We start from the raw sequence: 11943 nt of genomic DNA, 5'->3' as shown, positions 1-11943 counted from the left end.
CACTGATCACACTGTGGGTGCCATTATTTTCCAATGGCACCCCAGTCGCGCCGGTTGGATCGCACGGTTTCCCGCCGCGATTCCATCCGTGTGTACCTTTCTCTGCGATACACGATGCGCGGCTGTTTTAGCGGCGGGAAACCGCACGCGATTGGTGCACACCTTAGCGACTCCTGAGCACGCCGCAATGCGTGCGGAATCGTGCACGATTGCTGCGCCGTGGGGTGTAGCCCAAGTGTGCACCGACCCTTAGGCTAGGTTCACACCAGGCGATTTATCAGCGCGATATCACACAAAACAGAGATTTGCATTCAAGTCTATGAAAGCTGTTCACACCTTTGCGATTTGTTGCGCGTTAAAAATCGCCTGTCCTGCAAAAAGGTGCAGGAGCTAATTTTGGGCGCTTGTCGTGCGGTTTGGGTCCCATAGACATCTCTATGCATTAAAAACCTGTGCGACAATCGTGCAATTTTCAAAGCAAAATAGTGTAAACAAAAACAGCTCACCAGCTCAATCGCCTAGGTGTGAACCTAGCCTTAAAGTGACATTAAACCCTCAGATTTTGTAACATAAAACAATACTGTAATGTGTGCCTTACTGTAATCCATGGTTGTTTCCCTTCTCTTTGCTGCTCTTCCTTTTAAATCTGTATCTGTTCTCATGCTGGGCAGAACTTCTGTTTTGCAGCAGACTGCCTTGTCTCTGAAATGGATACATGGTGTCTGTGTGTACATTTGCAACCTGAGCCAGCACTACAGGAAGAGGCACTGAGCTGCAAAGGGAAGTTCTCCCCAAGCATGAGAAGACATGAGGATTTAAAAGGAAAAGCAGCAAAGAGAAGGGAAACTACCATGGATTACAGTAAGGCACACATTACAGTATTGGTTTATGTTAAAAAATGTGAAGGTTTAATGTCACTTTAAGCTCTCTCAATGATTAGTGGATGTGTCTGAAAGGGGAACGTTGCATGTATCAAACTCCATGTGGACATTTATGAGTTTGCAGGATAGGGAAATGGAGGTGAAAGGGACTGCTCACAGGTTAGGAGTAAGCAAGCGAGCTAGCAAGATCTTGGTGTGCAGTTGCCTTTTCTACTGTAGCAAGGCCTATCCTCAACAGGCATTGACCTATTGGGTACCATGCCTGCTTAGGTGGTTTGGTGGGGATCAACAAAGTTCCTTACTGCTTCTTTAGGTATTTCTGTGGTCTAATGCTGCCTGCAAAGCAAGAGACAGATGCAAGCAAAGATGATCTCCGTGTCGAAATATGGCCTGTTATGCTTCCCTGTTAAACAGATTTATTTTATCGATAATGTTGTGTAAACGTCAGGTTTGAGTGTCCAGAATTTTTATTTTTTGTGCAGCTCTGGTCATTATTTTTGTTATTAGAAAACCTGTGTGAGCGTCCAAAATAATCTGGTGAGAAGATAAGGACATAGGTGAGAGTTATGACCTATTTAACCACTGACTTCGCTGGAAGTAAGGAATTAGGTAACTGTGAAGCATGGGTTTGTATCAGATCTCCCATAGAATAGAGGATCTTTCTCAAGTGGGATGAGTTCCATCTGCAGGAGAAGACCAAGAAGACTCTCCACCAAGAGTAAGGAGAAGCCCTAGAAGATGTGTAGGGGCAAGAAAAGTAAAGCCCTGTTGCCTGTGTATAGGCATTGGAATGTGAAAATATTGTGAGTCATGCAGAAGAGGTAAAAAGAGTCCTGTGAGCTTTTAAGGGTGACAGAGTTTAAGATAGTGTTTGGGCAGCGTGTAGACCCACATAGAGAAGCCTCACCCTGTTGAGTTACATAGCTCATCAAATGTCTCTTCCAGGACAGTCTCTTGTGATATGGATCTTTCTCTTGCAATACTACCTTGTAGAATGTGGAACTCTCTTTTATGGCAGTTTTATGTAATAGAACAACTATTATGAAGTGGCAGCTCGCTAAGTTAACATGACATCGGGTGAGTAAAACTACTGTGGATGTTGATTTGTGCTTCCGGTGCACAACTGTTCAGCTACTCTGAAGCCTTTCTTAAGTACCTTAAAGGAAACTCAAATGATCTTGTGTATATTATATAGTTTTTTCTAGGACTAAAAAATTATATTCCAAAAATATTTTTCCACCCAGCCGGTTGAGCTTTAGGCCCATGTTCACATATTTACCAGGCTAATATTAACTGCTTTGCTAAAAAAAAAAAATGCGTTTACAGAACTGTAAGTGCTCAGTCACCCAGATTTTGGCCAGAACGCACTGCCTCGCATTGAGGCCGGCTCACTTTTAAGTGGGGCAGGAGGGGGCGTGACGGGCCATTCAAGTGAATAGCGCCTTAGCCACGCCTTCCGGCCGCAATGCTATCCGTCGCACGGGATCGCAAGGCACATTGTTCCTGCGGTCCGATCCTGTGCGATCAAAATGCTGCAAGCACTATTTTGATCGCATCGCACAGGACCGGACCGCAGGCACAATGTGCCTTGCGATCCCATGTGGCGGATCGCAAGGCACATTGCCCTCCGGCAGCAGTGCTATCCTCCGCACGGGATCGTAAGGCACATTGTGCCTGCAGTCCGATCCTGTGCGGTGCGATCAAAATGCTGCAAGCACTATTTTGATCGCACAGGACGGGACCGCAGGCACAATGTGCCTTGCGATCCCATGCGGCAGATCGCATTGCGGCCGGAGGGCGTGGCTACGCGCCATTCACTTGAATGGCGGCGCCCGGGCCTGTTCTTGTGACGGGCCCGCCACGCCCCCTCCTGCCCCACTTAAAAGTGAGCCGGCCTCAATGCGAGGCAGTGCGTTCTGGCCAAAATCGGGCCGGAACGCACTGCATCTAGTGTGACTGAGCCCTAAGAGAGGTTTAACTTAAAATTACATATGAATCACCATACCTTGCATTATATCTGTTTACAAACACTTACCTAGATAGAAGCAGTCTGAAAACAAACAGCTTTTAACTTTCAAAGTATTTTATTACATTTTTTAAAATAGAATAAAACAATAAGATCGCACATGATGCACAAACAGTATAGCATACAATTGCGTCTCAGTCTTCCACATTAGCATATTCAGGTAGTAAGAGGGGATCACTAGAAACCATACACACAATGCATAATAATTCTGTGAAACAGAACATATCTATCCACCTACTCTTGCCCAATTATCCCCTATCAACAAAAACAAAATCAAAACAGTGTGAGAGGAATATCAGGCATAGGGCTGTGTCTGAAGCAAACATTTGGTATGGCCTCCTCCATATCTATATACATAGAAGACTTTCTGTCCAACATCAATGTACTAAACAGCTCACATGTGTGAGCCTAAAGAAGGAAGAAACAGACAAAAAGAAGAAAAGGAAAAAGATACTAAAAGAAGCAGAACAGCTTAAGAGTCCGAAAAGAGTAGATCCATCCCCGCCCAAATAGCCCGACATCTACTTAAACATTAAACATAGAGCCCAGAAAAAAACAGAAAAATTGTACAATGGAAGTTACCCGGTTTCCAGCACCCCTGTATATAACATCCAGGGGGTCAAGGTCAATTTAAAGCATTTTTCAGTATCTTGGAGGATGCTGTGAAGTTTCTCATGGACCATAATCCACGACATTTTTTGTTTGACCAAGTGGAATGGAATTGTTGGCAATTTCCAAGCCGTAGCTATGGTTATTTTGGCTGCCAACAAAAAGATAGTAATTAATTTATCCAAAGCTTTAGAATGACCTTGAATCTGGCGATTCAGCAACACATATTGGGGATCTTGTGGGATCCTCACCCCAGTAACCCTAAATATTAGAGCATAAAGCCGGTTCCAAAAGGGTCTCAATCTAGGGCATTCCCACCATATGTGATACATCGTGCCCGGTTGAGCCCATCCCCGGAAACAATGAGGAGAAACCTCTGGGTATATTCTCGCTAGTCTGGCAGGAACCATATACCACCTAGATAAAACCTTATAATTAGCTTCTATTAGTGAAATATTGAGTAAACCAGATGACACCCGGGAACAACATTGATGCCAGACATCCAATGGAACAACCGTTTCCAGGTCCTGTTCCCAAGCTAACATATAGGCTAATTTACTTTCAGAGTCTACCAAGAGGGGAATAGAGCAGCAAGATGCCCCCCCCTCTGGCCCCCAGCTCCAAGACACCAATGTTCGTAGGTTGTTTTAAAAGGAGACATCACGTTAGTTGTTTTCAAAGAACCTAAAAAGTGTAACAATTGTCTATAGGGAAAGTATTCAGAAGATGGCATGTGCAAAACCTCCCGACAGTAGGTCAAAGTAAGTGGTGTGCTATGCGGTACATGGCCTTTGTCTTGCCACCAATGGAACGCTCCAGGAGATACCCCGGTGGGGAAATTAGGATTATGGAAGACGGGAGCCAGAGGAGTATGAGGCGACACCAACCCACCTCCCCTTCGGAATGAGTCCCATACCATCATAGAACAAGACAAGGTCGGGGCCAGAATGACCGGCCTCTGCCTCAGGGACATCCAGTTCAAGGCATCAATTGGTGTACCCGTGGCAAAGAGACATTCCATCAGGATCCAATCTGGTGTATGTCCCTGGTCATACACAGAGGAGAGCTGAGCCACCCACCTTATAGTATTGCAAGAGATTGGGAACACCCAGACCCCCTGTCCGTTTTGGAACGATGCAGTACAGTTTTCGAGAGTCTAGGATGTTTTCCATGCCAAACAAATGTAATAATTAAGGATTGGAATTTCAAAATGTCTGGCTTATGTATAGCTATGGGTGGAGCCCGAAAGTAATATAGGATCTTGGAGAGCAACGTCATTTTGAGTGCATGAATGCGACCCAGCCATGACAAATTACAGGAGTCCCATCGAGACATATCCTCCCGGAGCTGGTGAAACAGGGGTATATAATTGTTCTTATATAGTTGTAAAAAGACAGGTGAAAGTTTAATCCCTAGATATTGCAAAGCCTCCATGGACCAGGTAAAATCAAAATGTTCCGACAACCGAGACCACAATTGCTGGGGCATATTAATATTAAGAGCCATGATTTGGATGCATTGAGTCAACAATGACAGGACATTAGGAAGTGTGGTCAAGGTTGAAGTGACAAACAGGAGCAAGTCGTCAGCAGATAAAGCACACTTATGCTCCTGCCTTCCACAGCCCACAACCTTAATATAAACAAACAGCTTTTGCTGGGTCTCTGTGTGGTTACAAAGCCCATAATACACTGTAACAGTGTCATGGATTGAATATTTTTTTTTGCAAAATAAGAATTTTATACAAACAGAATTTTCAAAAAATGAAAATTATGTGAAATAAAATTGACGAAAAAACATTTAAGTTTTTCTTTAATCAGCACTTGAAAAATATTTGTGTACTAAAATACTACAACAAAGAGCAGGGAGTGCCGTATAGGACATTCACCATCAATCATAAAACATATTTTAAAAATAACTTGTTTAGTTAAATTTTTACCATGTGAATTTATTAGTAATGCATTTCCCTCTTGGCTGGCTTCGGAATGCATTTCTTCCACTTGTGTATTAACTTGTACTTCAGAAGTAATCTGCAGATAAAACAATTGCTCATTTTTATTACCTAATAAGATTGTTCCACAAGAATCCAAAAACTCCTCAGAATTAAAATCCTTTGTCTTGATCTTTGGATTAGCAGGAAGATAAAATGACCAGTGAGTGCCTCTGAGCTCACCGTACAGAATGAATTCGCCCGATTCAAGCGAGCAGCATCTCTGTCTTCAGCCGTTTTGGGATTATGTTCTTACCGAGTTTGGTGACATTGTGAGTTCCCCATTTTTCCCAGTCTTGCTGGCATTTTCTGGCTATCTGTGCTTCAGTTTTCCTTTTGCTATTATTGACATACTGGGAGAGCGATGCCCCCTTTTGTTTCAATACAAAATTCAGAAGAACAAACGCCCAACAGTAAAGATGATGATTCTTTGCATCTGGAAGGCTGTATACAACCACGTGATTTATGTTTTCCCGGCCGTGTTTCTTAATTGGTGGTGGATGCCCCCGCAGCCCTTACCAGTGAATGCCCCAACTGTATGCACTCTTCTTGGAGAGGTATTGGGATGCCTGCTTCTGTTTGACTTTCAATATTTTATATGGCATGTCTTGCACCATAAGAACCATTGGCTATACAAGAAGGTTCACGCTGTCCACCACATATATGTTGCCCCATTTTCATGGTCAAGTCAGAATCTTGGTGGCTATGAGCTCATGACTGTTGGCTTTTGGAGTAGCATGAATCCCATCAGGTTAGGTTGTCATCCTTTGGCATCATGGACATGTAACCTGCTCAGCATTTGGATGTCTGTCGATGACCATATAGGCTACAATTTTCCTTGGTCCCTCACCCAAATTGTGCCTTATGGTTTATATGGAGGGGTGCTGGCTCATGATCTGCATCATCAGAGACCAGACACAAACTTTGTCCCATTCTTTGGACACTGGGACCTAATTTGTGGAACTTCTTATTCTATGGTAGAAAGTGTTTAATATGCAAATTTGATTTTTAAAAGATACTTTTAACACTTTTAACAAACAGTCACATACAAGAAAAGCTGAGCAAGAGATTTCCCAACCCACAGACAAGGTAAAAAAATGCTGACACTCTATAAAACCTCTTAACATTTGTTCTGTTAATCAGTCTATGGGTGAACAACAAAGGTACTACAGATGTTTATGTTACAAAATTTTCTCTGTATCTGTTTTTTTTGAATGACACTTACCTCTGATAAAAAGAGTATATTTAATATGATGTATGTCTTCTCATAGTAGATCGGTCTGTCTATTCGTCTGCCTACCTACCTATGTCAGTAATTTAGGAAAATTGAAAAATATAACTAGTTTACACATAAATATGTCAATAATTGCAAGTGGATAGGGGAAAACTAAAATGCATTTAGGCATAATGAAAAAGAGATGTGTCCCTTATAGAATAATTTAATATGGGTTTCTGCTTTGACATTATTTCAAATAAGACTATACAAGTGAATACTATATGGAGTATACATTACATTGAAATAGACACATCTTATTGCTACAAAATGATCAAATAGTAATTTTTATGTATCAATATTATTTGAAGTCTGTGAATCTCGTTATCAACTCAAATATCTGCTGATATTATAATATCCTAAATAGTACTGAAACTGTATTGTCTGTAATTTTTTGCCTCAAAATTGCACTTCTTTCCAGTGCAACTGTCGAAACTGCTTGGCGGCTATGTATACCAAAGAGCACATACCATCACCTATCATTCTTTTTTCCTTGCCTGTAACCAAAAGCTGCTGTTTGTTAACTGTGGTCCCTTTAAAGCAGTCACATTATCCTCCTGGAGCCAGGCTGTGTTGTCAGGGAGCTAGAAATGGTTTGAATTGGGTTTGTGAAAACTACTGAATGGGAGGGGGAGTCGGCTCAGTGCCATCCAAATTAATAATAAAGAGGAAGCTCCTATGCTGCTTTTCCCTTGAAGATTATTGCAAAGCAGGTGCTGATGATGGAAGTGTTATCCTGTCTTTCCCATGTTCTGGACACATACCACCACAGCAGACCAATTCTTCAGCAATTGTGGGACCACCTGAGGCTACAATATTTTGAAACTCTAAGGTCTCCACTCTTCCCTGTAGTCCTTACTGTGTCTTGCTACATTATCTTTTGCATCCCCTACCTGATCTTCAACATCATGGGAAGAAGGTGGCCCTTTATTCACAAATATAAGATCCAGCAAGACAGGAATCCAACTGGACCAATGATTTTCCATTGCCTTGGAGTGACTCTGTACAACCACCTATTTTTCATTTTCCCAGCTGCTGTTGCCCAGTGGTACTGGAGACCTCCATGCCCTCTGCCAGAAGACGTTCCAAGCATTTTGGATATTGCATTTGGTGTGATGGGAAGCCTTCTACTTTTTGATTTCCAGTACTTTATTTGGCACATGATCCATCACAGAAATCGATGGTTATATAAGAAATTCCATGCAATTCATCATGAATATATGGCACCTTTTGCCTTAGCTACACAGTGTCTCGGTGGTTGGGAACTGGTGACTGTTGGATTATGGACCACGTTAAATCCTATAATCATTAGATGTCACCTTCTTACAACATGGATATTCATGGTATTCCATGTATACGTTTCTGTGGAGGATCACTGCGGGTATGCTTTTCCTTGGTCCACATCACGCTTAATGCCATTTGGTATCTATGGAGGGCCAATAAAACATGATGTGCACCACCAGAAACCCATGAGCAACTATGCCCCTCACTTCACACACTGGGACAAAATCTTTGGCACTCACACAGACTTCACCTCTGTCAAAGGCATACTGGAGCTTGATACCCCAAATAAAACCTGCTGTGCCAGCATAGAAGAGGACAGTCTATATGATGAAAGTGTCCCTCCAACAGACAGAGTTGCTGAAGAAAGAAACTTTTAAAATACTGATCCATCTGAAATTGTTGCACATCTCTCTATTTTACTACTGCGTCAATTGTTACTTTTTCAAAGAATATTGATCCTGAATCACTCTTACAATGTAAATACAGAAGATGTTATGTTTTTCTCCCACATCATCATTTATGATAAAATACATTTATGACATGACAAAACACACAAATATCTCTTATGGTAAGACCTTTGCTTGAGTTTGCTCAGTGACCCTTTAGTGTGAGGAGCTGTTGGTGGCAGAGATACCACTAAACAGAATTGCATAAATGTTTCAGGTAAAGGCATGCCGTATATACAGCATGAGTAGTGATAATACAGGTTTCTAGGTAACCTCAAACAATCAAAAAGGGGTTAATGTTTCAATATTTTATCCAAGATTCACACAACTTTTTCTCAGGAGTCACCCATTTTCTACTCGAATCTTATGTGACAAATGATTGAGTCATGTGTGAACATTGAGTGGATCTTGTGTGAAAACATTGATTGACAGAGCCTATAATCTAATTAACAGTGAGCATTTTAGAGGTGCTATTCACTGGTGCCAACTATCAAAAACTTTCTGATGAACAAAAAAAAAAACTGCTCTGTCATATCATCCTAGTAGCAATGATACTCTCCACCATTACATATGTGATTTCTGCTTGACAGTTCAAAATGATATGCCAAGCCACAAGCAGCTTGCAGTGCAGATGGTAACTAACACCGGAAAAGCATACATACATTGCTGTGCAGTGTTAAAAGCATTTGGTTACATAAAGGTAATAAATGTATATAAGCTTGTAGGTGATGTCATGTGAGAAAAGGAGTACATGTAATATCTAGATGTACAAGGGATATTACCTTCTTCTACAGTGTGATTAATACTAACTGCAAAAGGCTTTCTATCACTGTGCATTCTATTTTATTTCAAAACCTGCAACAGGTTATTCAGATTATTGATTCATCTGCAGCCTCCCTATTCTGCTGCCTGTGGCACATATTAAGTATATAAAAGGGGATATTTACCAATAAATGTGACCTAAACCCAGAAGGAAGTAGTGTCTTGTCTCAGGAGTGAAACAGAATATTGATTTTCTCCCTGCAAAAACATATCATATATCACAGAAGGCGGCTTCTTCTGTTCGCAGCAAAGGATACTGTCAATTCCTGAGCAGTGTTAGCAATGCATGAATAAGCTGGTTACAAGGAAACTATTGCAGCTTTTAGTCAATTTTGTTTTTTTTTACTTCTTCAAAGTTTACTCGTGTTTTCTATGATTTTTTCATTATCTGTATAAAATATTTATTTTACAAAAAACATTTAATACACGGTGCATCCAGGACATTGATTCTGCAGAGCATTTGGACTTTGCAAGGAGAAAGCCCAGCACTTTCTGCTTACATTAAGACTGTCTTGGTAGCAGATATGGAAGTGATGTGTCCGTCCTGTAATCTATTCATCTTTTTGTGTAATCTGAGCTCATGTTATCAAAACATGCACTATACACAACATGGTATTAAAGTTAGCTTTGTTACAAACATGTGGCAAGAATCCAAGACTTCTACATGCTCTTAGGTCGGGTATACACGCTTCTTTTTTCTCTGTTCAACCTGCTGGCTGAACGAAGACAATAGAACAGATTCCTCCATCAACGCTTATGAGTGTTGATCGAGGAATCTCCTATTGTTACCTTTGTATTCTGACAGCAGGCACTGGCTGCATTGGCTGACAATTTTTGGACATGCTCCTTCAATCAGCTGATCAAGGACTGCCAGTCGGAAAGGTGCCGTCAGCAGAATCCATGCGTTTGGGCCACAACCGGAGCATATATACCTGGCTTTACTTGCCTGGATATATTTTATTTTGTGTGTTTCTGTATTATTCCTGACCATTATAAACTAGAAAATAAAGTAGGTCTAACTGAGAAAAGACACATAGTTTAGACCAGGGATGCCCATTAAGTCGATCGCAATCTACCAATCGATCGCAAAGCAAACACTGGTAGATCGCGATCAGCTCACTGACCAGAGCTCCCTCCCGTGGTGCTAGTGCGGCTGAATATGTCAGATGCTGCAGATGGGAAGGGACGGGATGCCTCTCCCCGTCTGCAGTGTCGACCACACTATCACCAATGCGGAGCGGGACGCCCCTCCCAGTCTGTAGCATCGGCCACATTGGGCCACACGAGCACCACAGGAGGACAGGACAGCGCACATGAAAGGAGACCTGGAAAGCTGCTGCAGTGCAGGTAAGGAAAAACAGCCAGGAGACAGAAGAGACAGCCAGAGGAGAGAGAGAATAGACAGTAGAGAGAGAGAAAGAGAGAAGAGACAGCAGAGAGAGAGAAGAGACAGCAGAGAGAGAGAAGAGACAGTAGAGAGAGAGAAAGAGAGAAGAGACAGCAGCGAGAGAGAAGAGACAGTAGAGAGAGAGAAAGAGAGAAGAGACAGCAGCGAGAGAGAAGAGACAGTAGAGAGAGAGAGAGAAGAGACAACAGAGAGAGAAAAGAGACAGCAGAGAGAGAGAAGAGACAGCAGAGAGAGAGAAGAGACAGAGAGAGAGATATAGGGGAGAGAGAGATGTAGTAGTCCCAGTAACAATTTGAATGTGCTTGGTTTTTAAATAAAGGTGTTTTTTCGTTGGTAGATCTCATTTAGCTCGTCATCTGAAAAGTAGATCTCATGACAAAAAATGGTGGGCACTGGTTTAGACTAAAGAGGATAGTGAAATTTACAGATATAACTTTAATTCTCCATTAAAAGGCTTGAATGGAGCATGGAAGCTCCACAGAGCAGTGCAAACCATGTTTACCACTGGTGGGCATAGAATACAGAGGATGTATGACATAAAAATGGTTTCAGAACCCTGTTAATGTCACTGTTCTCTGCACTTTACAGCCCTTTGTTGTGGTGCTGTCTAACTAGTGATCCTCTCCACCAGATATTTGATAGGGTCCTATGTGAGCTTGTCTTTCATGTGACCTTATTGATTGCTTCTACCCCTTCTTCCAGTTGTTTTTCAATTCAGCCAATAACAAATTTGCTGGACTCACCTGCATAAGTTGTGTTCAGTCACCAGAGCTGATACATCCTCTGCTGTACCGACTGAACTGCTCAGGTTATTTTTACAGATGGGCATAGAGGATCAGCAGTGGAAGAGGGCGGGTTTGTAGCGTGCTCGGAAGAAAAAAGCTGCACGTGCCGGTGTGCGCAAGCGCACAGTGCCCGCTCAGCATTGCAATAATCGGCAAGCCCTCCCCTCAGCAAGTACGATCTGCCTGTCCAAAATGGGCAGGTCGTACGAAGTTTTAATGACCTTACAACCATCGCACAACGAAAGTCGTGCAATGGTTGTGAGGTGTATGGCCAGCTTTACTCTTGCTTTCGGTTGCTCAATGGAGCAGAGAGTGGTGAAAGAAATTGAACTATGTACAGCTGGGGAGGGGAGGATTAATGGAAACCTTTTCCTTTGCACTGCATTAAATGCCACAAAGGTAATTACTGAAATCACAAT

The 11943-nt window shown here is 42.2% G+C and overlaps 2 protein-coding genes across 2 annotated transcripts; both read left to right on the top strand.

Annotated features, from left to right (window-relative positions):
* The first annotated feature begins 5697 nt into the window (after window positions 1-5697).
* On the top strand, window positions 5698-6515 carry LOC108796192 (cholesterol 25-hydroxylase-like protein 1, member 1). The gene has a single exon (XM_018567632.1). It carries the CDS (start codon window positions 5698-5700, stop codon window positions 6496-6498), a length of 801 nt encoding a protein of 266 aa, XP_018423134.1. The 3' UTR covers window positions 6499-6515.
* Window positions 6516-7442: 927 nt separating this feature from the next.
* On the top strand, window positions 7443-8526 carry LOC108796200 (cholesterol 25-hydroxylase-like protein 1, member 2). Its single transcript, XM_018567645.1, is given in 2 exon segments — window positions 7443-7461; window positions 7464-8526. Coding segments are annotated over 2 exon segments (981 nt in total). The 5' UTR covers window positions 7443-7457; the 3' UTR covers window positions 8441-8526.
* The last annotated feature ends 3417 nt before the right edge of the window (window positions 8527-11943 follow it).

The sequence above is a fragment of the Nanorana parkeri genome, unplaced genomic scaffold (assembly GCF_000935625.1).
Source record: "Nanorana parkeri isolate BGI_ZX_2015 unplaced genomic scaffold, ASM93562v1 scaffold1078, whole genome shotgun sequence".
In the NCBI taxonomy this organism is placed as follows: domain Eukaryota; kingdom Metazoa; phylum Chordata; class Amphibia; order Anura; family Dicroglossidae; genus Nanorana; species Nanorana parkeri.
Note: the sequence above shows the minus strand (reverse complement) of the source record. Positions and strands in the feature narration are given on the sequence as shown.